Below are 27617 nucleotides of genomic sequence, written 5' to 3' on the forward strand. Positions count from 1 at the left end.
GTGAGAAAGACCTGCCTCAGGTCCAGAGTGTTAGTGACAGAATGGGGCCCAGAACTCACATGGCCTGACGCTCTTTTTTTTTTTTTTTGGCTGCGTTGGGTCTTCATTGCTGCGTGCGGGCGTTCTCTAGTTGCGGAGAGCGGGGGCTCCTCTTCGTTGAGATGCACGGGCTTCTCATTGCGGTGGCTTCTCTTGTTGCAGAGCACAGGCTCTAGGCACGTGAGCTTCAGTAGTTGTGGCACGCAGGCTCAGTAGTTGTGGCCCACGGACTTAGTTGCTCTGCGGCATTTGGGATCTTCCTGGACCAGGGCTTGAACCCATGTCCCCTGCATTTGCAGGCTGATTCTTAACCACTGCGCCACCAGGGAAGTCCGGCCTGACTCTTTTTAATACCAGCCTCTCAGACATCAGAGTCCAAGATGGGCTTATTTTTTAAAATCCAAAAGGGAAAACAGCCTAAATTTGTCCTTCATTTTTTAGTTGACTCTTCCCATTTTAGGATCAGTCTTCCCTCTGGCCATGAAGCTCACTGTGCCCCCTCCCTGTTCCTACATACCAGATGCTGCAGATCCAAAGAGGTGTAGAGGACCAGCATCCCCACGGTCCCCCACCCTGCAGCTGCTGACCAGCCAGAGGCAGGAACGAGGATGAGACTGCATCAGTGCTTTGAGGACCCGCTCAAATCCCAGCTTAGCCACTTCTTATCTGAGTCACCTTGAGCAAGTCACCAGACCTCTCAGAGTCACTGTCATCAGTTGTAAAACTAGGATAACTTCATGTACCTCATGAGATTGCTGTAAGGATTAGAGGTTAATATGTGCAAAGAACCTGCAGCACAGAAGTTGTGCAGCAAGTAAGAGTTCATATCAGTATTATTATTTTAACTCCAGCTGGTTTTAGATAAGATCTGAAGTTCTTTTCCATACACAAAGTGCATTAGGCTCTCTGCACACCCACACCAAGGCCAGGCAGTGCTGCCCTTCCACATACATTCCTCGAGTAAGCTCTGCTCTCCGTTGTAATGTGAAACTCCATCCACCTGTAGGCAGATATTCTGATGGAGGATCCCATAAACACGGTGTGATCAGCTTGAGAAGAGCGGTCAAGAAATGGCTCCAGAATCAGGCTGCTGAGTTTCATCATGGTCCCACTATTTAATTTCAGACTAGTTACTTAACCTTCCTGAGCCTCAATTTTCTCATCTCTGAAATAGGAATCATAGCAGTACCTAACTCATAGGCTTGTTGTGAGGAGTAAATGGGATAATGTGTGTAAAATTCTCAGTGCACTGTCTCAGCCTTAAAAAGTGACCAAAAAGTAATACCTCTTATTCTTTGCCCTAAGGTCGGCCCTTTCTGCCCAGAAAGAAAGCATAGTAGTAGATAAAAGTGCTGGATTGGGATTCCAGTGACTTTGAGTGAAGTACTGATTCTACCACAAATTAGCAGAGTGATGTTGGGCATGAACTTGCCCCTGTCTGTGCCTCAGTTTCCCCATCTGCCAACTAAGAGGGTTGGATTCCTTGAGCCCTTCCAGCTCTAACTCTGAAGGATGGCTGATGAGAAGATTGTATGGCCACTCCATGTAGTTTCTGGATGGTCCCAGTCTTCCCAGCTACCCCATACAGAGGAGGACGAGGAACAGGTCTGGGAAGAAGACCCTGGCCTCCTCAAACCAGTGCCTTGATTAAGAGCACTACTCTGGGGTTGCCCAAGCCCAGCTTGAAATTCTATCCCTACCACTGTGTGTGACCTTGGTACAGTCACTTCACTTCTCTGAACCTCAGTTCCTTCATCTATAAAATGGGACTTAACATGGTACCCAGAGTAAGGGATTATAATGACCAGGTGAGCCAATGCCTGCAAAGTTCTTAGCATACAGAGGAAGGACTCAGTGTGCTGTTTTAATAATCATGATTGATGCCAGTTGCATGTGGACCTCATCTCTGGGCACGGTGCTCTTCTTAGGGCCAGTCTGAGTGCACTTGTGTCCATTCCAAGCATTATTTCTTTTTTTTTTTTTTTAATTTTTTTTTTTTAATTTTTTTATTTATGGCTGCATTGGGTCCCCGTTGCTGCGTGCGGGCTTTCTCTAGTTGCGGTGAGCGGAGGCCACTCTTCGTTGCGGTGCACGGGCTTCTCATTGCGGTGGCTTCTCTTGTTGCAGAGCATGGGCTCTAGGGGCGCGGGTTCAGTAGTTGTGGCACGTGGGCTCAGTAGTTGTGGCTCGCAGGCTCTGGAGCACAGGCTCAGCAGTTGTGACGCACGGGCCCAGTCGCTCCACGGCACGTGGGATCCTCCCGGACCAGGGCTCGAACCCGTGTCCCCTGCACTGGCAGGCGGGTTCCCAACCACTGTGCCACCAGGGAAGTCCCCCAAGCATTATTTCTTAATGCTCTTTATGAGCATAAGACAGTAAAGCTCTTTTTGAGGACAGCAGCCATCCTGGGGAACCACGTGGAAGAGAAGAGTAGGCCGGCCTCTGCACACCGACCGTCTAGATTCCCATGATTCCAGGTCGGCTTGAAGGAGGAGACAGCCCTCTGTCCTTCCCCTCCCTGCCCAGAAGACCAGCTCTCCAGGACTGGAAAGGACCATAAGCTACATCTTCTCCAGCCCTTTTACCTGGTGTAGGATGCCAGGAGAAGTGACCTACCCAAGGCTCATGGGATGTTACTAGACTTGGGACTCTAAGTAGTTTGTGTGGTATTGAAGAGAGTGTCTGCATTTGATTCTTGGCTTCTCACGGAACAGGCTGTGTCCTCACTGGACTGGAAAAGGGGATAATAATAAACCTTTGCTTCCCAGGGTTGTTGCAAAGATTAAACAAGCATGCATATAATATATAGCAAGCCCTCTATAAATAGCATTCCTATTGCTCATGTCTCTACTCTATATTCCTCCCCCAGTGCTTTTTGGCCATACCACACTGGAAACACCCAGTGCACTGATTTTGGGATTTCCTTTCAGCTGTGAAGGTGTGTGAGAGTAGTAGCATTGGTCTGGAGGACCAGTCTGGAAACCTGATTGGAACCCTGACTCTGCCTCTCTGTTGCTCTGTGACCCGCCGCTGGTCATCTTCCCTCTCTCGCCCTCAGTCTCTTCCTCTGTAAGAGCACTGTCCAATAGAAATAGAATGTGAGCCACAGTCTATACATAGTTGTAAATTGTTCAGCAGCCACTTTATAAAAAGTAAAAAGAAGTAGAAAAAATTAATTTTAATAATATATTTTACTTAACCCAGTGTATCCAAGAAATAATCATGTCAACATGTAATCAATACTAGAAAATTGTTTAATGAGATATTTTACAGCTTTTTTCTTATTAAGTTTTGAAATCTGGATGATTCTTGATCTGGGGTGATTCGGGCAATTGTCTGGGATGTTTTTGGTTATCACAACCAAGAGGGGTAGAGGATGGCAGGTAGAGGTATGTGTGTACTCTTGGCATCTAGAGGGCAGAGACCAGGGATGATGCTAAACATCCTACAGTGCACAGGAAAGCCCCCCACAGAGGATTATCTGGCCCCAAAGGTTAACAGTGCCTATTTTACACATACAGCACAGTTCAGATTCGCCACTTTCCAAGTTCTCAGTAGCCACATGGAGCCGGTGGCTACCATATTGGACAGTGCAGCTCTATAACATAAAACATTTGGACATGCACTTAAAAGCCAGATTTTTAGGAATTTGGGTTTTGGTCAATTTGTTTTCCTGCTCATCCCTGAATAAGTGACCAAATGAGATGTGGCTGGTTCACCCGTCCCTGGCTGGCTAAGGACAGAGCCCATCTGTCTCTGGCTATGTAGACTCTTCCAAAGCTATCCGCCCTCCCCTGGGAGACTGAGCCTGGTGTGGACAGTGAACCCTGTTGTTCTTTTCTGGGGAGACAATGCTGCAGGCCCTGCTACCTACCTGACAGGGCTTTTGTGGCTCAGGGAGAAAAGGGCTTTGTCAGGACAGCAGCCGAGGAGCCTGCAGTTCAATGGGGCCCTTTATGTCTGCACTCCCGGGATGCTCGGGATGCTCGATGCCAGCCCTGGGGAGGCCCCACCCCCTCCTAGAACAAATGGGGACCCTGAGGCCCAGAGAAGGTATAGAAGGCCCTCCAATAGGTCCCAGTTCCCTCCACCTCAGCCCACTGCCCTGAAACATGAAATCCACCTAACTCTGAAAAGCCCTGTCTCAAAGCACAGGGTGAACTCAGTATTGTCCTTAACCTGGGCAAGGAGGCCCCTGCCCCCTACCCTGAACTTTAGCAGCTCCACAGATCACAAACACATACACAATTAATGTATTAAAGTCTCCCAAGATCCAGGCCCATCTCTGGCACAAGGCAACTATAACCAAACATCTTCTCTTGTGACTTAAAAAGCCCAGGCCAAAGCAAAGCACTCCATCTCTCTCGTCCTGTGTCCTTGGAACAAAAGCGATGGAGTTTGAATGCAGTGAGAGTTTGAGGGTTGTACCTTGGCCAGCCTCAGAGATGGACACTCTTTTATAGCACAAGTGGGATCTGAGCAGCAGAAATGCTTAGGTAAGAGAAAAGACAAACTAAATTCCTTGTCAGTCCTCCCTCCCAGGTGGCATGGATACATTCATTTTTCTCTAATGAAGTATCATTTCCCAGTAGGGCCAGTCTCCAGTTTCTGGCTCCTTTGTGTCTTGGAAGTACTCATGCTGGTCTTGGAAGTATTCACCTCCATTTGAACTCTGGTGCCACATCCCTCCAAGGTTAGGGACAGGCCTGGGTGTTAGGGGTAAAGATAAATGAACTTGGATCTGGTATGTGGGCAAGACCTGTGGCTTCCCTTTCCTTTCTAATCTCTGCCCTACCCACCCCGCCATGGACCCCATGGTAGTTCACAGACACAGATACACACACACACACACACACACACACACAGAAAGGAGCAGGAAGGACTGTCTTATTTGACAGATAAGGAAACTGATCCTTCTGGAGAGAAGGTGACTTTTTAAAGTCATCCAGCAAGTTAAGGGAAGCCACATGCTGCGAGGACCCTCCCTTTCAGGCCCAGCTAGAAGGCCACCAGCAGAGGGTGGAGGGTGGTGGCTTGGGAGACAGGGTGAGGACATAGCAGCTCTGTTTACGCCTGGCACCCTCAGTTATTGGCTATGGGACCTTGTGGGGACGGGGCGGGGGTAGTTTATCAGTATTTAAAATATGGCTTTTTCTATTCCTATACAAAATGTTATTAGGGGAAACTGGTGATAGGTATATGGGAACTCTGTGAAATATTTTTGTAACTCTTCTGTAAATTCAAAATTACTTCATAATCAAAAAAATTTTAATACCGTTTTCCCTCATCTGTACCATGGAGATTAGCACCTGCCTCACAGAAGGCTTAAATGAGATAATGCCTGTAAGGCTTTAGTACAGTATCTGTCCCGGAGTGAAGACTCAGGAAATAACTACTTTTAAAAGCTACTTCCTCCAGAAGGCCAGTGACCTATCAGCACCCACCACTACTTTCTTGGCAGTCCTCACTACTTGGGAGCACAAGTTATTTCAGCCTAAAATGCCAGGCTTGGTGTGGCTGCTGGGAGCATGCATTTCATCTTGGCTCTTCTGCTTCCTAGCTAGGACCCCGGGGCAAGTTACTAGATCACTCTGTGCCTCAGTTTCCTTTCTATAAATCATAAAGCTACAAGTAAGTTTGTCATGAGGATTAAATGAACTGGGATTTTTCAGCACTAACAGCTGTGCCTGGCCTATAGCAAGCAACACACAAGTGTTTTTAAGGTCCAGCTCAGTGTTTCTCGAACTTTTTTTACCAGCACCCACAGTAACAAATATACTTTCCATCACCACCATTTTTCTTTTTGATGGTGATTTGGAAAACACCAGTCTCTAGATAGTTGATCCCATTTTGTTTCCCCTATTAATAACATATAAGGTTCTTGGGGGACAGGGAATATATTTGATTCATTTTGGTCTCCAATTACTTCATTTCCTTCTTTCATTCAATTTACCAAGCTTGTATCACCCATTCATTCCACATATATGTATCGACCTTTATTGAGCACCTACTATGTGCCTGTTGCATATTAGTGCCCCAGTGCAGATCAGACCTACGTTAAATGAATAAATAAGGCAGGGAGGTAGGAAGCCAGGAAGGCAGGCAGGAAGGAAAAAACCCAGGGTCCTGGATGCCCATGGCCCGAGAGAGCCCCAACTGGCAGCAGTTCCCCCCTTTTAGTCCCCACGTTCCCACTTCTACCTCAGCCAGAAAATTGCCCCCTCTCCAGCCATCCTGGAGCCCATCAACTGTCTGGGTGCCGGTCTGGCGTCTCGAGGAGAGGCGGCGCCCGGGGACCCGCCCCCTCGCCTCCTGCCTGGGGCGAGGTGGCGACTCCCTCTCCGGGAGCCAGGCAGCCTCCGCGCCCCCGGAGGGCATGCGCCCCTCCGCGGGCAACTCGAGCACAGGGCCCCAGGCCCAAGGAGTTGCCCAAGAGGCTGGGCGGCTCCTCCCCGGGGACCCTCCCCCTCTGGGGCGCGTCATTCTCCCCACCCCCGGGTCCGACCCCGGCTGCTCCTCGCACGCCGGCCACGCGGGGACAAATCTCAGCCACCTGCTCCGGAGCCGGGGCGCCGGGGCACCGTCCGCCCCATGGAGCTGCGGGCCAGCAACGCCAGCTGCGAGAACGGTGCGTGAGGCCAGCGGGGACCCCGTGCGCTCTGCGCTTCGCCTTCCCTCCCTGCTGCTCCTTTCCTCTGCGTCCTCTCCTTCCAGGGGGACCGAAACGGGGGAGGGGGTCCGCATGCGTCGCCCCCCACCCAGTTCTCAGGCCCGTCTTGGGAAGGAGCAGGGTTCTGGCTGACTTTCCCCCTCTTTGGAGCTGGGTAGCTGAGGGGGGAATGGGAGAAAGGGAGGCGTGCATGGGAGGGAAGAGGCGGGATTTATCCATTGGAGCGGGTCTACCAAGAGGTGTGGGGGGGGCGGGGGGCGGGGGGGTGTCTTTTATGTATAGTTGCTTCAGATTTTAGTACCTGCCCAGGTCTGTCCCCCTGGGGCTTACCAAAGACAGGGTAGAGGGCGCAGAGACTCACCACCCCCAAACCCACATCCACCTTTTAGGAAAAAGAGGGAAAGAACAACCCAGGAAGGGATAAGGAAAGATGCTGGGCTTTATGCTCAAGTTCTTATTATGAACCTGGGTAGTGGGCTAGGCTCTGTACCTGCATTATCCCAGTTAATCCTTAACACAACTCTAGAAGGCAGGTAGATATATATTATTACCTTACTGTCACCATTCTGGAGGTAGGGAAAATGAGGCTCTGAAAAGTCTGATTAACTTGCTCAAGGTAATACAGTGGAGAAATGGAATATAGAACCAGGGCTCTTGGATTCTAAAACCTGTACTGTGCTCATCTCCTTTCTTGGTATTTCTCCATTTTCCTACCTGGTCTTGGTATGCAGCCTGTGGGATAGCCCTGTTTTTCTAACTTCTCTTCTCCAGTGAAACTTTCAAAGCGGGCCTGTTGGGTGTTGGCTGGCCTTGGTTTTCTGAACAATGATGCAATCTGTTTTCAGCCTCGTCTTCCCCTGGGGAAAAACATGTTCCCCAGTCTTAGCATATTCTGGAAGAGGAGCAGGAATCATCTGGCCCCACACCCATTTGTCAAGATGGGCACCCTCCTCAGAACTGGATTTCCTTTGGCCGTCAGCCCTCTCTCCTTTTCTTTTTACCCTTGTGGGAGGACTTGACTTGATGGAGGGCGCTGTGCCCCTTGGATGCCTCAAGCCTCCCCCAAAGAGCCAAGCCCACCCTTTGGCTCCACCTGCTGGAGATGAACCTTCAGGAGGGTGGGGGAAGGGAGTGGAAATGGGCTTGGCCTTCCTCTTGGGAGTCGCCCTCCTTGGCCCACATCCTCCCAGGTTCTGGCTCTTTTCCTGAACTCAGGGAACTCCCAGGATTTGACTCTTGCCCTAACTGAGGAACAGGAGTGAGCAGTCAGAAAAAGTTTGATTAGGGACCCAGATGGTTTCTTGTCTCATCTTCTCTGGATTGTGACACAGGTGTTGGAAAGAGAGGTCTCCCACTGCGAAAGACACATGGGTGTCCCCTGGTGGGTTCCAGACCCAGCTCTGCCACCAGGCTCTTATGAGACTCAAGCAAATCCTTCCCCATCTCAGGGCCTCAGTTTCCCCAGTTGAAAAGAAAGAGGGTTAGACAGGATGCCTTCTAAGGGCTCTTCCAGCTCTGCTGTTCTATGCTTCTGTGCCATGGAAGAAAGGTCAACAGTGCCCTCACTTTATTACGCCAGAATGCCACTCTGTGCTCTAGATATGCCAAAGCTAAAGCTGCCTGACCTTTTGGACTTTGGGCCCTTCTGGTGCAGGCCTAGAGATCTAGCTTGGTTCGAGGAGAAGTGCCTGGCCCAGGCCTACATCCTTGGCACACGAGCCTGGGTCTTTGTGACCCACAGTTTGAAAAAGACCTTCTACCACCAAAGGTCACAAACTCAGATGCTTATAAGGGCCGAGCACATAACAAAATGACTGAAGGGAGCCGGGTGTGGACTCAGGGGAATCTCAAAGAGCACGTCCTGTCTAGGGGTGAAACCACTGCTGAGCCACAGCTAACTGTTGCCTATGGGACGGTGTGCCCAGCAGAGTAAGCAAAGGCAGCCCTGAAGCTGGACTTTCATGGGAAATCTCCCGATTTTTAAATGTTAGCAGGGAGCTCATGTTTTAAGGTAACCTTCAAGAGGCTAAACGAAACCCCATCCCCCTTGCCACCTGCTGTGTGTGTGTGTGTGTGTGTGTGTGTGTGTGAGTGTGAGACTGAGAGCATGAACTTAGGCATTATATGGGCTAGGGAAGCAATTCTGGCTTCACCACTTACCACCAGTGTAGCCTTAGGCAGGTTACCAATCTTATCAGGGCCCCAGTTTCTTCAGCTAAAACCCTGGGCATGACCACTCTGCCGTTTCCATGGTAGGGATGCTCCTGAGAAGCCCCAGGGTGGTGGGCCCTGGGAGTACCAGAGGATTATTGCCTGTGCTTTGTACTGTTTCCTTGAACTTGGGCAGCTTAGTTCTTCTGACTGAGGGTCTGCCTCTCATGCCCAAGTTTGTCCTGTTGTCCTTGGTATTTATGCCAGAAGAGCCAGCAAGGGTGTGCTGGCTCAAGGGCATGAGAACTGATTTAAGTTCTATGCTCAAGGGCATAGAACTCTCGTGGGCTCTAGGACTTGGAAGGAGAGCTAAAGACAGATCCTGTGTGGGGTGACAGGGACACCGATCCCTCTGAGGCCTGAAGGAGGCCTCAGCCCTGACCACAAGCACCAGAGGTCTTCGAAGTAAGGCCTGGGGATGGTCGGTTCTGACAAACAAGGATGCTCGTATTTCATGATCTTCAGGCCTAGGAGGGGCTGTGGACTCCAGCCTCACTCCCTCCTGTTACCTGTCAGGACTCTGCACTGTGGCTGCAGTTAGGGATACATAAGTGAAGAGGCCTCTGGGAGGGGAGAATCCCTGTGTGATCCTGAGCTGTTGGAGGCCCATGTGCCCAGAGGCTGGGAGGGGATTCCTGTGGAGGCCAGGAGGTTGGATTCGATGAGGCCTGAGAGCTGCGGGGACCCTGCGTGGTATGTGGGGGGCATCAGTCTGGCTTAGTGGTGAGGTGCTGGAGTTCTGGAGTCACACAGCCTGTGTTCTTAGGCAAGGTTCCTGACCTCTCATGGCTTCCATTTCCACATCTATGAAATGGGAATCAAAGACAGCACTTATCCGACACATGGTTGGAAGCACTTGATGAGTTCATGAAGATAAAGTCCCTAGCCTGCATGCAAATGTCCCCAGCGTGACTCTCACCGTGGTCTTCCCTAGGTTCCCTGATCAGCCTGTACTGCTCCTCCCAACAAGTCCTGTGCCGGATCGTCGGTGACCTCAGCCCCGAGGTGCCCAGCAGGGTCATCTCCAACAGCTGGCAGGAGAGGTTCAGGCAGAACTACAGCTTCTACGTCGGCCTGGGGCTGGCCATCCTGTCCAGCTTCCTCATCGGCACCAGCGTCATCCTCAAGAAGAAGGGCCTCCAGCGACTGGTGGCCTCTGGTGCCACGCGGGCTGGTAGGCTCCTGGGGGGCGGGGGTGGATGGGGTGCTGGGCGGCGAGCCCTCGGCCAGCCCTGTGAACCTCCCTTCACGGGGTCCACTGTAGCAGTTTGAGAACCTGTCCTAGATAGGCACAAAAGGCTCATTGTCAGTCCCGTTGGGGGGTCGATCCACCAACAACAGGAGACCTTCCTTTATAATCCAGTAGTTCCTGAGAACTACATGATCAGTTAATTGGGGTGAAGACAGGGAGAAGTCTCAAGGCCAAGAATCAGAAACCCCAGGTCTAGTCCTGGTTTTATTTCTTACCAGTTGTGTCATCATAGGCAAGTCACAATTTCCCTACAAAATGGGAATATAATACCTTTGCCCAGAACAATGTCAGACGCTGGTGCGTCCTCACGTACTGTCAATCTGAGCTCCTTTATAGGCTACAAAAGAATTACTGAGTCTCTGTCCACAGGGATTTGCTTGTTTGAAAAATAAGATGTGTATCCATGAAACAACTGTTGAGAAAAGGAATCCTATGTTAAAAAATTTGTTCATTTAATCATCATTCATTGTGTACCTGCTGTGTGCCAGGTGCCGTGCTAGACCTGGGGACACGGTGCCCTTGTGGGGCATTGAGTTGAGTGGGAGAGACAGGCAAGTCGATAAACAATTGTTCTGTAGCATGTTAAATGCTATCATGGGGAAAATGCAGAATGCTATGGCAATATTTTGGAGGGGCATGTAAAGCCAGGCTTGTGGGGTAGGGGAGGTTTTCTGTAAGAGTTGATTTAGAAGCTGAGACCTACATGATGTGGAGATAACAAGGTGAGGGGAGAAGAGAAAGAAGTAATATTCCAGGCAGAAAGAACAGCATGTGCAAAGGCCCAGGGGTGAGAGAGCATGAGTGATACTAGAAGCTGAAACTGTCTCAGGATGGCTAGAGCATGGAGGGGTAAGAGATGGGGTGAGGGCCAGCTCATGAAAGGTCTTGTAAACTGGGCTCCAGAGTTTGAGTGTAATTGTAAGTGACAAAGGTTTTAGGCAGGGGAGTGACATAGTTCAATTTACGATTTGAAAAGATCTCTGGTTGCTGGGTGCAGAGTGGATTAGGGGACAAGACTGGAGGGTGGGAGACCAATTTGGGGAGAAAAACAACAGAACTTGGGCCAGGAAATTGCAGTGGGAATGGAGACAAGTGGTGAAGTCCAGAGATAGATTTTGAAGGTAGGACTGACTTACTGGGTTTGGGTTTGGTGTTGCCTGGCCCCAAGGGGAGGATGAAAAAATGAGTCAAGGTGACTCAGAGCTCTCTGCTTTGAGCAACTGGGGAGATGATGGTGCTATTTTCTGAGACAAAGAAAGCAGGAGGGGCAGGTTTACAGGAAGACGATGTGTTCAGGTTTAGACGTGTTCAGTTTAATGTTCTATGGGACACTGAGCTTTGGAAGCAGACTATTTGTGTTCCAATTCTAGCTCCTCAATTCCAGGTGATATGATCCTGGGCAAGAAAAATAGTCTTTCTGCCTCAGTTTCCTCATCTGAAAAAATGGGGATAGGAATAGTTCCAGCTATATCTTGTTGTGAAGATATGTTTAGAAAGATGCTTAGCATGGAGTAAGCACTAGTATTAATTTTACTGTGATCTAAGTGGGAGAGCCTGACAGACAGTTGGATACCCAGGACTAGACCCGGGTGTGCTCTAAAATGGAGAGCAGTGAGGTGTGGGCATGAAGTCAGGATCAGTGGTCATTGCTGCCCTATCTCCTCTTCTGGACAAGGGTTTGAAAGGCCAGAGACCTCCCAGAGTGCCAGAAAAATAGCTGCTTCCACTCAGGAGAGAGCAGAGCAAGTATCATTGACCATTCAGAAAGGCAGCTTCCCTGGAATCAATTTTTTCTCCAATCTGCTCTTTCAATATCTTCTGAGATTTCAACTCAGAGTAAAATGCTCTCAGAGCACTTAACTTTTATGGGAGATTCTGACTGCTTGCGGAACCTGATGAAAGTTAAAGACCATCTTAGAAAAATGGGCATTCACAAAAAGCAACATACAAGTTTGGGCTTTTCACGAAACTGTCTAAAACCCACCCTAATCATCTTCATCCTCATCCTCATCGCTAATACTGAGTATTAACCATGTGCCAGGCTCTTAGTCCATCATGTGAACAAAGCAGACACAATTCTAGGCTACATGGAGCTTCCATTTTAGTGGGGGAAATTTCAGAAAATAAATAGATCAATTCAAATTATAAATGACAAGTGTCATTAAGGAGAAGAACTGAGTGTGACGAGAGAGAATCCCAAGAGGAAACAATAAAGATGAGGGGACCAGGGAGGGCATTTTAGTGGAAGCAACATTCAAGCAGAGACCTGTAGAGTAAGTGTAGATAAAGGCAAATATTGTTAAGAAGACTATTCCAAACACGGAAAAGCACATGCAAAGGCCTTAAGGCCAAAAAGAGCTCATCATTTTTGAAGAACTCAGAGACAGCCTGAGCGGCTAGACTATAGTAGGAAGTGTGGCGGGAGATGCCTTTGGAGAAGTGAGCAGGGTCAGTACTATGAACAGGCTTGTTAGGGATTCTGGTCTTTATCCTAAGAGCATTTCGAAGCCACTGGCCAGCTAGAAGCTGAGGAGTGACATAATTCTTAAAAGACTCCTGGCTACTATGAAAGGAATGGATTATAAAGGGACAAGAGAAGAACCAGAGGAGTCCTAGGAGGCGGTTGCCTCAACCCAGACCAGAGGTGATAGTGCCTGGGAGTTGGGTGGTGGCAGTGGAGTGGACACACGTGAAATGCATTTTGGAGACAGAATCAGCAGGATGAAATGGATGCAGAAGGTGGAGTAGTGGGAGGGTCAGGTGTGATTCCTTGGTTTCTGGCTTAAGCAACTATGCACACGGAGGTGCCGCTTACTGAGCTTCATTTGGTGGGTGGGGAGCATTTAAAAATCAAGAGTTCCATTTAGCACAGAGTTTGAGATGCCTGTGCGAGACCCAAGAGTTGTCAAGTAAGCAACTGGATATACATCAGGGCTAAGAAGAAAGGATCAGGGTGCATATATGAAATAGGGTATCTAGATGGAATTTAAAACTTTGGAAGGGATGAACTCACCCAGGGCAGGGCCCAGAAGCAAGCCTGGAGGACTCACCACAGCTGACATATACTGAACGCTTAGAGACTGGTGAGTGAAGGTAGGGAAGGAAAGGTCCTGAGAAAGTATGGCCAACCTCTAACTTCATGCCCATTCCTTTCTACAGTGGACGGAGGCTACGGCTACCTGAAGGATGCAATGTGGTGGGCTGGATTTCTCACCAGTAAGTGGGTTCTTTGCTACTGAGGACAGTGCCCTATTGATGACAGAGGCAGAGATGAAAGGAGGGGTGGATGGGGCATTTCTGTCTCTATTGTGCAAAATATGAATCCAAGGCCCAGATTTCTAGGGGGAGAATCTAAACAGTCTTTGCAGGTAGAACATTTTACCTGCATCTCAGGTCACTTTCTCCATCCAAAGTCAGTCTTTCATCCATAAAGCATCTGTCCCCAGAGAGCTTTGTACAGAGCTGGTAGTGATAAAGGTGTAATTTCTCAACTTCCCTTGAAATTCAGGGAGCTATGACGGCCCGCTGGAGTCTCCTGGACTCCTGCAGGGCACAGCCTGGGACTCCTAAGTCAGCGACCCCATTCCACAGGCAATTGTTGGCTCACTTAGAACATGGCTGGTCTGCCACCTAAGGTTTGCCCACATTTTCACATTCACACATTCCTTTCCACCCACCCTCTCTGGCTTTCAATCCCTAATTCTTTGGGGTGGAAAATTAGCCAGCTTTCTATTTGTAATGCCCTAAGTCAGGTTTTGATCCCTGTCTTAGCCAGAGTTATCACATTCATCATCTGCTTTCAAAGGGCAGACCCAGGTCATTCCCTACGAGCAGGGAGACAGAAGAGGCACTTGCAGGAGTCTGCAAACTGGAAACTCATATGGGGAGAAGTAGGCCCTTTGGGAATGTCTGACTTTGTAACCACCTGCCTGTCAATCTAGACTATCCATAACTCCCCTGGGAAAGACGGCTTCGTGGACCATTTGGTACCTGGAGAATCAATAACTGTAGCTGTTTCTTTATTTGATAATTAACACTTTCTAGAGCTTACCTTAAAGATACAGACCAATCATTGGCAGTCCCTGAGATACACTTAACTGTGCCTAGGCTAGAAGCCAAGGGACCTCAAGAACCAGAAGGCACCATGTGACCCTGGACTCTAGGCCACCTCCCTATCTTTAACATGGGAGGATTTGGTCAGGATCATCTGGGCCTGACCTTCAGATCAGATTCTGCAGGGAGAGAGCATAAGGATTGGCATTTTAAGGAATGCTGGTCTGGGATTCTGTGAACGGTTGAACACAGAATGAAGCCGTCTCCACCCAGATTCATTTGGGCTGGAGACGGCACATCAGAGCCACTGTGACCTCTGTTCCCCCTTAATTTCCTAGTGGCTGCCGGAGAAGTTGCCAACTTTGGGGCCTATGCGTTTGCTCCTGCGACAGTCGTCACACCACTGGGAGCGCTGAGTATCCTCATAAGGTTGTTGTCACCTCTCTTGCTGTCTCTTCCTATTTTCAGTTTGTTGATGTCCGGAACTGCACATGGGGTCAATTGCTACTTGCAATCAAGGACCTGGGTCAGTCCCAGCTTCCAGAAAGAGGCAGTGTGCTGTTCAGAGCTCCACACCCTTGGATTGTTTGCTGCCTGGGCAGTGAAGGGGCAGGCCAAGCCCAAACCAGGTGGAAGGGCTTCCCCTGCCACCAGGCTGAATGTCTCATGTCAGTGTTTTGGTGCCCCAATAGGAGAAGCATACAAGTTGAAAGTACAAGCCCTAGATTAACCCTCCCTGGGTTCTAACCTTATCTCTGCCACTTTGTAGTTACATGGCAGGTCACTGAACTACTCTAAGCCTCAATTTCCCATCTGCTAAGTGGGGATGTTCATAATACCTGCATGAAGGCATTGATTTAAGGACTAAATGAGATGCACAGAAAGTGCATAGTACAGAACTGGCACTGAAGAATAACCACAGCTAACATATATGGAGGGTTTACTCTGTGCTAAATGTTCTAAACGTATTCACTCATTTAATCCTCACAGCATCCCTACTAATTAGAAAGGAGGGGAGACCTGAGGCCAAGAGAGGTTAAGCATCTTGGCCAAGGTCACCCAGGTCCCAGGAGGCTGGGCCAGGATTCCCTCCCAGGCAGTCTAATTTCAGAGTCTGGGTGCTTAACCACTAGGCCCCATTGCCTGGAAAATGTTTGATGGTATTAAAGATAGCTGATATTAAATGTGTGTGCTTCCCATTGCCCCGTTCCTCCTGAGCTACAAACACAGTTCCTCTGTGGGGGTCCTGAGCCCCATTTGAAGCTGGCTCTGATTGTCACCCTAACCTTATAGCCCCGGTAAGTCCCCAGCCCACCGCACCCAGTACCCGTAACTTCCTGTTTTGTTTTACCAGCTTGATGACAATTTTGCAGCATTTATGCAGTCCAAAACCAGATAGAGCCATGACTCACATGGCATGGTTGGCTGATGTAGCTGTGATACCAGTACTGCGTATCTGATTAGTTTACAGATTCCCATCCCAGGAAGTTGGGAGCAGCAGGGATCCTCCACTGTGTGACCTCTGCCTTTGCTAGTGCTACCGGGTGCTGGTGAACAGGCATTGTGGGTAAAGTGTTTTTGGGAGCTTTAGAGGAGAGATGGGAGACATTCAAAGGAAGTTAGACATCAGTCCCCTCTTTCCTGATACCTGTAAGCAGGACTCATGAGGCTCATTGGGTTACCTTAGGTCAGCCAACAGATTTTGCCCTAAACTAATGCCACCTTTTTAAAGAAACAGAAGCATGCCCCAGCGATTATACCTGTCTTGTCTCACCACCCTTCTTCCTTCACCTTTGCTGGCTCATTTGGAGGACGTGACGGGAATGAAAGTCACATCACCAAGGAACAGCAAGGAACTGGAGGTGTTTTGTCCAGAAAAGACTCAAGGAAGTCAGAAGAATTCTTCTCAGTGAGGTGTAGAGGGAAAACCATAGGCTTTATAATTAGACAGAACTTGAGTTCAAATCCTGGCTCGTCTCTTACCAGTTGTATGATCTTGCCATCATTTAAGCTTCTATGGGACTCAGTTTTCTCATCTATAAAATGGACATAAGTATATTTTACTTCTCAGAGTTGCAAGATGTTAGTGAGATAATAAATGGGAAGTTCTTAGCACAATATCTAGTATGTAAAGTGTGCCCAAGTGTCACTGTGGTTGTTTATATTGGCATACACAAATGGAAGAAGGAATGGATTTGTTTTGTATGGCTCAAGGAATAGATATGGGATGAGTAGAAACTACCATATTTTGGGTTAATAATAGAATGAACCTACAATGGATTCATTTGCCTTGTGAAGGGGGGAGCCGCTTGCCACCAGAGGTATACAAGCCAAGGCTGAAAGCCTTCTTTTGCAATGTTAAGAGAAGATGTGCTCATTGGGTAGGAAGTTAGACAAGAGTGCTTTGAAGGGGTCTTCCAACTCTTCTCTTTGGGGATATTGTCCATCTCTAAAATGAAAGAAATTCACATGTGTGTTGTCGATTCCTCCAGCCCACACTATAACCCTCCCCTAAATAAGTTTCTATCTCACACATTTCCTAGGGGTCTAGAAAAGCTTCCACGTGTGAGAGTAGTGAGCCCTTGCTCAGCCCTCACTTTTCTCCAGGACGCTGGGACTGGGCTGGCTGCTGTAATCCCTTTCTCCACTTTCACACGCAGTGCCGTCCTTTCCTCATATTTCCTGGGAGAGAGTCTGAACCTGCTGGGGAAGCTGGGCTGTGTGGTCTGTGTGGCCGGCAGCACAGTGATGGTGCTACACGCCCCCGAGGAAGAGAAGATCACCACCGTCATGGAGATGGCTGCCAAAATGAAAGACACAGGTAGGCTCCAGGCTCCCAGGGAGCAGGAAAGCACTGGGCATGAACCATGTTAAAGGTCTGACCAGGTTCTGGCCATCTCAGGTGCTGCCATGTGGAGGAGGAGGAAGCAAGCTCAGGGAGGAAAGTTGATGGGCTGGTACTGAGGCTAGCTTACAGGTTCCCAGTCTGATAGGTATGGATGCTATTATTATGTATTTGTTATGTGCCAGGTACTGTTCTAAATGCTTTGTTTGCATTGTCTTAGTTCAGGTTGTTTTAACAGAATATCATAGACTGGGTGGCTTATAAACAACAGACATTTATGTTTCACAGTTCTGGGGGTCACGATCAAGTCCTGCATCAAGGCCCGATAGATTTTGTTCATAGATGGCCAGCTTCTTGCTGTGTCCTCATCTGGTGTAGAGGGCAAAGGAGCTCTCTGGAGTCCCTTTTATAAGGGCAGTATTCCCTTCCTGAGGGCTCTACCCTCATGCCTGAATCACCTCCCAAAGACATCACCTCCAAATACCATCTCATTAGGGATTAGGACTAAACATGTAAATGGGAGGGGTGGCATTCCGTCAGTTGCGTGTATTAATTTAATCCCACAAAAAAGCTCCTATGAGGAAGGTCCTAATATTAATCCTATTTTACAAAGAGGAAACTGAGGTCTTGGGGGTTTAATTAATAATTTGTACAAGTTATTAAAAAGTTGTGTTGCTGGAACTGGGACCCATGTTTGACTCCAGAGCCCACGTTCTCTTTTTTTTGTTAATTTTTTTGGCCACACCAGGTGGCATGTGGGATCTTAGTTCCCTGACCAGGGATCAAACCAGCGCCCCCTGCGTTGGAAGCACGGAGTCCTAACCACTGGACTGCCAGGGAAGTCCCAAGCCTAGGTTCTTAATGAGACAACACGTTGCCATGGGTGGGGGGCTCTAGAGGCTGCTGGCATCCTCCCAGGTCAGGTTACCTGTCTCCATCCCCCCAAAGGGTACATCGTGTTTGCTGTGCTTCTGCTGGTGTCCTGCCTTATCCTCATCTTCGTCATCGCCCCACGTTATGGACAAAGGAATATCCTCATCTACATCATCATCTGCTCTGTGATCGGGACCTTCTCCGTGTCCGCCGTCAAGGGTCTGGGCATCACCATTAAGAACTTCTTCCAGGGGCTGCCAGTTGTGCGGCACCCTCTCCCCTACATCCTGTCCCTCGTGCTGGCACTTTCGCTCAGCACTCAGGTCAATTTCCTCAACAAGGCGCTGGACATCTTTAATACCTCCCTGGTGTTCCCCATCTACTACGTGTTCTTCACCTTGATGGTGGTGACCTCCTCCATCGTCCTCTTCAAGGAGTGGTACAGCATGTCGGCCGTGGACATTGTGGGCACCCTCTCTGGCTTTGTCACCATCATCCTGGGTGTGTTCATGCTTCACGCTTTCAAAGACCTGGACATCAGCCAGACCAGCCTGCCCCACATGCACAAAAACCCAACCCCCGCTCCCACCCCAGAGCCCAGCATTATTAGACTCGAAGACAAGAATGTTCTTGTGGACAATATAGAACTCTCCAGCACCCCATCATCACCAGAAAAGAAGCCCAAAGTATTTATAATCCATTCGTAAAGCTTGGGATACATGAGTGAGAGGATGAGCCCTGTGGTACAGCCTGACTGCTCAATTTCAGAGCCACCTGGTTATTTTCAACACAACTCCTCTTACCAGTGGGCTCTCTTTTCTTGAGACGTTCATTTATACCTCACTGCTGTTTCCGGGAGAAAAATCCCTACCCAATGAGCAGTGGCGGCAGAACCTCCTGGAAACACAGCCTCAGTGACCAAATACCCTACTTCACATTGGTGCCAGCAGGTCCCCTGGACCTCCCGTCCTACTTGTTTCCTCGGTGCCATCTCTGTATTGTTGGGAAGAAGATAGGATTTGATCTGTTGAATGTAGCACAAGCCAAGAACTTCCCTGAAATGTTGGTCATCAGGAAATTCCTCGCACTGATTCTCCTCCTGAGACTGATTCACCATTCCTGAGCCCGACTCACCGTTCCTGAGCCCAAGACTGAAGTGCAGCTGGCCCTCCGAGGCCCAGAGAGCAACTCGCCACGCCTCCCATCCAGAACCAACAGACACACAATTATTGTAAAATGTCTTGTTGCATTTGCCACCTCAACTTCGGAGACAGAGGCAAGACCTCAGCTGACCTGCTTACTGTGAAAGCCACCTGACGTCTCAGGGAAACACTTCCACCAGCCCCATTCCCGGAGCAGCCAGCCTGGAGGTCAGCATCTGTTTCCATCCACCCCACCCCTTCCCCACCCCTCCCTCTCTACATACATCCTAAGGAGTCAGTCATGGAGACATTCAGGCAGTTATCTAAGAACTCAAAACAACACAACAACAACAAAAGGTGCTTCCCAGCCAAGCTCTGCCGGCCAAGCCCAGTGTTTCATTTTGCCTCACTCTCCAAAGAGAACAGCGATTGCACTGCTCTTTAAAGTAGCCTGGTTGTCGAGCAGGATGCACTTTCCTTTTCCTCAAGGAGTAAACCAAAATATGATTAGGGGAGATGGGGAGAAGAGTGCAGAGCAGTCAGGAAAGCAGACACAGGCTCTCTGGAAACCAGGGGCTAACTTTGGTGTTTACTCTGGTGGCGAACCAAGAACCCAGGTGGAAAAGGCCCTGGGTAACCTGTTTTTTTTTGTTGTTGTTGTTGTTTTTTTTTGGACACATTGCGCGGCATGTGGGATCTTAGTTCCCTGACCAGGGATGGAACCCGCACCCCCTGAAGTGGAAGTGCAGAGTCTGAACCACTGGACCACCAGGGAAGTCCCCTCTGAGTAACTTCTGGGCTGAAGCCTTAGAGGCTTGGCCAGTGGGATCAGCTTTGAACTTCAGTGACCAAGTCGGGGGTGTAAGGTCGGCACGGGGTGCATTCTGCCTGTTGACCAGATCGCCACCAAGTCCCCAGCTCCACTGACGAGCTGCCCACACTGGGAAGCAGTGTGTCACGACTGCTCCACCACCACCTGCTTTGGGGACTGCCTTTGGTCCCCTCACATTTGACCAGAGGCAGTCAAAAAAACAAGAGCAGCTGGAGAGAGATATAATTAATATTCCCCTCCCTTCCTGTCTTCTCTCCAGCGGCAAGAATGTGAGAGTTGATACTAGGACCATTGACAGGGAGGTAAGGGAGCCAGTATATCTGTAAAGAAGGAAGAAAGACCTGGCCCTCAGCCCCCGAGCTGGTGCAGAGCCTCCCCTGTGTAACTCCACACCCGTGCCTGTGTTTACGTCCTGTGCCCTAAGCATAGCCAAGCCCAGGCCAAACTGTTGCTGGCCTTGGAGCTCCAAGGAACAGACTGGCTTCCTGCACTGCCAGCCTCAAACCACAGTTTTTAATGAATGTGGATTTCCCTGTAACTAAAATCAATGCAACATGTTGGATCTTGAGAATGACTGTAATCTGAAGGCCCTGAGAGCGTGGTCCGCAGGGTCAGGAATAAAGACCTCTGAGTGTGTTTACTTGATACTTACATCTTGGCTTTCCTTGGACACGGAACAATTAAACTGGTTCCTTTAAGTGCCGGGGGGCCAGTCCCCAGTCTCTGGAGAGTTCTGGCTGCCAAGGAAATCCCTCCAGTGCCTTCTACAGCCACGCCTTCACTAGAGAGGGAAAGGCTGTTTGTTTGGGGAATAGCGTCAGCGGAAGACACCCATCCCTTGTTTATGCCTGAGCCCTTACGAGAAGCCAACCACAGTGCTAAGAGCTTCACGTGAATACTTTTAAGCTCTCGCAAATCCTCAAGGTAGAGCTATATCATTCATGCCTTGAGTGACCCCAGACCTATTAAAACTAGACTGGCCTGTGTCCAGGTGCAAAGACAAACAGCTCCCTCGACTGGTCATGGGAAAACCCAGGGCTTTTCTATGGCTCAAGGTCTTCCATGGCGGCCTCACAGGCTGGACAGACGGTCTCTGTAGGAACTCTTCTGAGGAGTCCTCGGTGATGGATCCTATCCAGGCTGGCCAGTGCAACATTAAAAAAAGCAAACAAAAAAGAGTTGCCAAACCAGACAACATTTCAAATGACAATTTAATTAAATACAAACAAGGAAAAAAGGCACCACAGCCCATTCAAGTATTTTGCATAGATATACAAATATTGTAAACAATTAATAGGTGGACGAGAGAAAAGAGGATCTGTTTTCTGTGAACAATCTCCCAAATAAAAAGAAAATTCACATTGCCCTGGATCCCAGACACATACGTACATACACACAGTGGGTGGTGAGAGAGGATGCATGGAAGGGTGACTTTGGGGGCACTTGGCTTGGACTCTGCAGAACCTCTCCTTTGCATGGTTCCCTAAGGATGGGTGGAGCACCTTTCCAGTTGGCATACTCTTGACTTTCTTGGGTGTCCAGCAGAGCTGTTACATACACATTTAACACGATCACTGACTTTAGAACTGGTTCCCAATTTGAAACGCGCAAGTCTTCCATACCCTCAGCCAAATAAGAACAAATTCTGACATAGGTAAGGGGAGGCTTTCAAAAGGATTATTGCAAGAGATGGCGAGGGGCCAGGGCCACAGGGGGATGGGGCTACGACGGTACTATAAGGTCTACAGTGAGACACTAAGATCTGCGAGCCTCTCAGAGCTGGGGCAGAAAGGAGCTTTTCTTTTATAGGGAGAAGTCAATAAGGCTAAAAAGAACCCACTGCAAGCCAGCAGTTACCACTGGAGCCCGGTGCCTGGGCTAAAACTCCCACTGAGACAGGGAGAGAGGGTGCAATCCCCCTTGAGGTCCCTTGAGGTTTACATTTCAGAGATGCCTCCTAGGCTCTTAAGGAAAACACACCTAGGGTTGAAAAACTGGCAGGAGGCTAAGTTAGCTTCTGAAAAGATTTACATAGTCTCCATCTGAACAGAAGGCTGGTTAAGTCACTCCACCAAGCCTCAGTTTTAGGCTCCTCTCCTCCCCACCAGACCCTGAGCATGCACTCACCCTTGGCCAGAGCCAGCATACAGCCCCTCCCCCAAAGGCTGACCACAAAGATGGCCCCTGAATGTGGTTCTTTCCAGCCATGCTCACTCCTTCCTATAAAAGGCCCCTTCCTTCTGAGCTGTGGGATGCTCATAGATCGTGTAGCCGCTCGGCTCACCTGAGCATTCTCCTAATGCAACTGCCCCCTGCCCCTAACGCAACACTCCCTTTCCCAGTCTTGCAGTAATCCTTGCGAATAAAGTGCCTCTTTCCCTAAGTCCATATTGGTTTTCGTCACCTCAAAGCAGCACGTGGACGCAGGAGGGGAAAAACGGGCTATGACAGCCAGGCTTGCTCCTGGGCAGCCTCCCCGGCCTGCCAGAACACAGCCAGGAGTCAAACAGTAAATAGAACCGGCTGCTGAAAGTCTTATCAAATTTAGAAAATTCAACCATTTTCCAGTTCACAGTACAATGTTTATGGGATGGAGGTGGTATTAAAATAATGGAAAACAAAAACGGAAACAAACAAGAAAGCAACAACCCAGGTCTCTTTCCGGTATGGTTCCAGGGAGGGTGGATTTCAGGTTCAAAAGGCTCATGCAGCCACAGTGGCTGGGGCATTTTCACTTCAGAGCCTTCAACCTCCTGACGTTGGGGAGAAAAGCTGGACATGCCACAGGAATGTCAGTGAGGCAGGGGGTTGAGTTTAAGAGTGATTTCGGTGGGGAGGTGTTTTCACCGTTAATTTTCTGGGGCCCAGCCTTGAGGCCTGGGGCGTCTCGAGTAGCACGCTTAAATGGAAGGCCGCCCCCTGACCTCATCAGGCAGCAAGGGATGGTGGACATCGGCTCTGGGGAGCAACCAGGGCCCTTGTCGGCAAGACAGGGGTGTGAACATCACCAATATCACAACTACCTGACTACCTGAGGGAAGAGAACTTCATTTTCCTGAGCTCTTTCTAAATCTATCCCAAGTGTCCCCCACAGGTGCACAGCCTGAATCTCCCACTTGTCTACAAACCCAAGAATATCTAGTGAGCACCTATTGTATACAGAGAACGATAAGGGGGCCCCGGGGTAGTGGTTGGGAGTGAAAACTCAAGCCTCTTCCTTGCACTGAGGTTTTCAAGAGCAAACATCTGCTCACTGCAGGAGGCGGGGAGGCCCCACGCTGCCCAGCACCTTTCTGGGGTGGGAGACCGTCCCAGAGAACATCTCCGGTGGCTCTCTGAAAATCCTCCCAGCTAGCAGAGCACCGCACAGCCCCCATTCCCTGCTGCGGGGAGGACAGGACCAGAGGAAAGAACACAAGGAAGAGGATAAGAAAATGTCTGGCTGGTCCCGGCGCAGACTCTGTTCCGTCAAGGCCGCTGGCTGCTGCTTCTCTAGGGATCTCTAGAGACAGGTCTGCTCTCTGCTCAAAAGACAACAGTCCTGCCTCAAGCCAGTGACCAGGTCTTGGGACAGGCTGGGGCTCCCAGGATGTCCGCTCTCCTCCCTGCACCCACCACTATCCCTGAGGACCTTACTCAGATTCAGGTCAGGGAGTAAAAGGAAGACCCACACTCTGCTGAGGTCACCACACACCATGGAAAGTAAAGCTACGACCCCACAGCCATGGCCCGAGTCTACCCCGGTCAACACTCTTGAGAGCCAACATAGGAGATCCCGTGGCCAACCCGCAGGCAGGACCCTGACTTGCAGGTCACAGCACCAAGTCCCAGGAAGTCGGGACTGCCAGGGATTCACTCTCCACAGCACCACACATTAGGCGGGTCCCAGCGGGGAAGGAGAAATCAAAAGCGTGAGGCACTTGGAAAATGCAGAAGAGAAAACAAGGAGCAAGCAAGAACAATGGCGAGCGGAGTCGAAACCTTTGGCTTGACGGCTCAGAGGGGGCCCGGGCTGTGCTCCCCCTGCTGTCTACACTGCCTACAAATAGTACCTGTCTGAGTCAGAGTGACCCTTGGGAGTAAGGGGATGCGGGGGCTTTGGTGGGGGGAGGGGGGCGGCGTGAGGAGGGAACTTGACGTGTTCACATATGGCCACGGAGCCAGGAGCTGTGACCTCAACCAAGCCCTGGCTGGAGTGACCCCTCCCGATCAGTAAAGCTAAAAGGGACAGTAAGTGCCCAGCCTCTGTCCAGCCTGGGACCTCTGAGGAAGATGGAAGCAAAGGAAAGCTCTCATGCGTACCCTCCTCCATAGGATGTGGATGGATGGCTTTTCCAAGCTGAGTCCTGGCCTCAAGGGCTAAACAGACTTTTCCCAGCTGGGCTCGCCAGCTCAGACAGCCTGCACCAGCTCGACTGGCACCTCTGGGGCGAGGGGCCAGCTGAAGGGCGGATGGGGGACAAGCAGCCATTCAACCTCTTCCGCTCTCCCCTCCCTACCTGGGGCTGAATATTGCACAAAATAACACTTGGATGCCGTTGACAGTAGGCACTCTGGGCCTCTGAGGAAGCCAAGGAGGCACTGAGTCAAGGAGGAGATTTTTCAGAGATGCAGTGGTTCCAGGAGGAGGGGAGCGGGGCAGGAGGAGCTCAGAGGCGGCCAGGCATGCTTCCTCCAGATTCCGTGGCCACGGCTCCTCTGTGTCCTCACAGAAAGGGAGAAGCCCCTTTAGACGGGTCTAGATTTTCGAGCTAGCCATCCCCACAGCCCTGTGTGACCTGTATTCAGGAAACTGCGGGAAAAAAGAGACAGAGGGAGAGAGACATCAGCTCCGTGGGATCAGTGGGGAGCTGTCCTCTTGCTTGTGACATGTGGGCAGGAGTGGCAGACTGTCAACTGAGAAGAAGGGCTTCCGCAGAAGTCTGTCCACATGTCTGCTCGTCCAGACCATCAACTCTGCAGTGAGAGGCATGGTGGCGGCCCCCAACCCCCAGCTGACAGGCCATCCCCCTCCTCCCTCCCCGCTCAGTCTGCAGAGTTCCCAGGGTCTCGTAGGAACACAGGGCAGTGAGCCAGCTTCCTCACCTGCTCCCCTCTGCCCCAACTCCCAGGACTAAGAATACATCAGCCCCAGGGAAGATGTATTAAGAGGGGCCGTTTGTGCACAGCCTACCATAGGCCAGCGGTTAATGTAAATTAACTGCCTTGACCTTCACAGTAACCCGATGGGGTTGGCTATTGCTGCTTCCTAAAACCTCTTTCTAGATAAGGAAACGGAGACTCAAGAGAGTGATTTGCTCAGGGCCACTCAGCTCAGCTCAGCTCAGCTCAGCTCATCAGTTGCAGACCCAGGTTTGAAGCTACCACAGCTCAGCCTCCTAAACGTCACCTTTCACATGAAACCAAAAAACCCCTATCACCAATTTAAGGGACAGTCATGCAGGCACCAAGAAATGCTAAGCTTTTGTCCTTTGCTTTTGTTCTGGAAGTTCAGCCCTACATCAAGAAGCATGAACTGGTCTGTTTTCTCAACTCTATTTTTGCCCCCTGGATCCCTCTGCCCCAGCTTCTACCTCGAGTGTTTCTGAAGACTCACCTTTGGGGCAGGCGCTGCCAGGGGCCGGGTCTGCTGAGGTCTAGAGGCAGGGGGCCACAGGATGGAGACGGCACCTGGCCTGGGGAGACTCTTGCGGCCTGGCACCGGGTTAGCCGGGAGTGCCTTCTGGGGCGGCCGAGGCCTGGAGAAATCCTGGGGAGAAAGCCACAAGCCTCACTCAAAGGCCAGAGGGGCCTGGTCAAAAGAAAATGTTCTCAATATTTTACAGGTCAAAAGCAGATGAGAAAAGGGATATACTATTTAAAAAGAATAGTCCCATTTAAAAATAAATTGTGTGCATACATGTTTACATGCTCAGGAAAAAGCCTTTTTGGAGAGCAAGTTAGCAGTATCTATTAAGATTAGAAATGATCGTTCTCTGACCTAATACATAATTCCATTCCCTCTGAGAACTATTTGCACAGGTTCACAAAAATGAAATTGCAAGGATGTTCCTTGCAGCACTGTTTGTGACAGCTAAAAGAAACTATAAATAACTAAAATTTCCATCAACAGACAAATTACTAAAACTATACAGTGATATATGATGCAGCATTTCAAAAGAATGAAGTTGGTTGATAAGTGCTGAGGTGGAAAGATGGTCAAGAGTCATGGCAAGCTGAAGTACAAGCTATACAGGATAGTTTAGAGAAAATAAGTCACCCCGCTACCCCCCACCAATGTAAATGCAAAGGTACAGAGGAAAGTCAGGAAGGATGAAGACCAAATTGATAACAGAAGTCAGAGGTTCAGAGTGGGCTGTGCATAGGGAGAGGGGTCGTCCAAGTGAACATTCAGTTTTTTTTAACAAAAGCATATATGTGTATTACTTGTGCAAATAAAAATAAAAATTGTAAAAAGAAGAAATCATATTTTCCATATTGTTTGTCTCTGGGTGGCACAATCTTACCTTTGTGCTTTTACATTACCTTCATGTTTTGCCCCCCTCTCAATAAGGCCTTCCCTGATGACCTTATTTAAAATTATAACACCCCCAAACACAACCATACACAATCAATGGGATGCAGCAAAAGCAGCCTAAGAGAAGTTCATAGCGATATAGGCCTTCCTCAAAAAACAAGAAAAATCTCAAACAACCTAACCTACCACCTGAAAGAATTAGAAAAAGCAGAACAAACAAAACCTAAAGTCAGCCAAAGGAAGATCAGAGAGGAAGTAAATAAAATAGAGATTTTTAAAAAATAGAAAAAAAATCAATAAAACCAAGAGCTGGTTTTCTGAAAGGATAAATAAAATCGACAAACCTCTGGTCGGGCTCACCAAGAAGAAGGGAGAGGACCCAAATAAAATAAGAAATGAAAGAGAAGAAATAACTACTAACACTGCAGAAATACGAAAAATTATAAGAGAATATTATGAATCATTACATGCCAACGAATTGGACAACCTAGAAGAAATGGACAAGTTTCTAGAAACACACAGCCCACCGAAACTGAATCAAGAAGAAACAGGTAATTTGAACAGAACGATCACTAGAAGTGAAATGGAATCCGTTAAAAAAAAAAAAAAAAAAAAAAAAAAAACTCCCTGCAAACAAAAGGGAGTGGCTTCCAGGATGGCTTCACTGGGGAATTCTACCAAACATACAAAGAAGAGCTTACACCAATCCTTCTCAAACACTTCCAAAAGATTGAAGTGGAGGGAACACTCCCTAAGTCATGCTATGAAGCCACCATCACCCTGATACTAAAACCAGACAAAGACACTAACAAAAAAGAAAACTACAGACCAATATCTTTGATGAATATAGATGCAAAAATCCTCAACAAAATATTAGCAGACTGAATCCAACAACGCATAAAAAAGACCATATACCACGACCAAGTTGGATTCATCCTAGGGTCACAAGAATGGTTCAACATATGCAACTCAATCAATGTGAAACACCACATCAACAAAAGACAAAACTCACATGATCATCTCAACAGATGCAGAAAAAGCATTTGATAAAATTCAACATCAACTCATAATAAAAACTCTCACCAAAGTGGGTATAGACGGAACATATCTCAGCAAAATAAAGGATATTTATGACAAACCCACAGCCAACATAATACTCAACAATGAAAAGCTGAAAGCCTTC

The 27617-nt window shown here is 49.1% G+C and overlaps 2 protein-coding genes across 2 annotated transcripts in view; one reads left to right on the forward strand and one right to left on the reverse strand.

The window, feature by feature from the left end:
- Nucleotides 1-4012: 4012 nt before the first annotated feature.
- Nucleotides 4013-19030, forward strand: NIPAL4 (NIPA like domain containing 4). Its single transcript, XM_061188992.1, is given in 8 exon segments — nucleotides 4013-4092; nucleotides 6246-6360; nucleotides 6447-6554; nucleotides 6556-6667; nucleotides 9855-10094; nucleotides 14564-14654; nucleotides 16886-17046; nucleotides 18019-19030. Coding segments are annotated over 8 exon segments (1539 nt in total). The 3' UTR covers nucleotides 18651-19030.
- A 5625-nt stretch (nucleotides 19031-24655) lies between these two features.
- The window catches only part of ADAM19 (ADAM metallopeptidase domain 19), an 84056-nt gene continuing 81094 nt past the window's right edge, over nucleotides 24656-27617 (reverse strand). Inside the window, exons 23-24 of the mRNA XM_061188993.1 lie at nucleotides 25514-25666; nucleotides 24656-24709 (exon numbers count right to left, since the gene is read on the reverse strand). Coding sequence (XP_061044976.1) covers nucleotides 24656-24709; nucleotides 25514-25666 — 207 coding nt within the window. The remainder of the gene's footprint in view (nucleotides 24710-25513; nucleotides 25667-27617) is intronic.

The sequence above is a fragment of the Eubalaena glacialis genome, chromosome 4 (assembly GCF_028564815.1).
Source record: "Eubalaena glacialis isolate mEubGla1 chromosome 4, mEubGla1.1.hap2.+ XY, whole genome shotgun sequence".
Lineage (NCBI taxonomy): Eukaryota > Metazoa > Chordata > Mammalia > Artiodactyla > Balaenidae > Eubalaena > Eubalaena glacialis.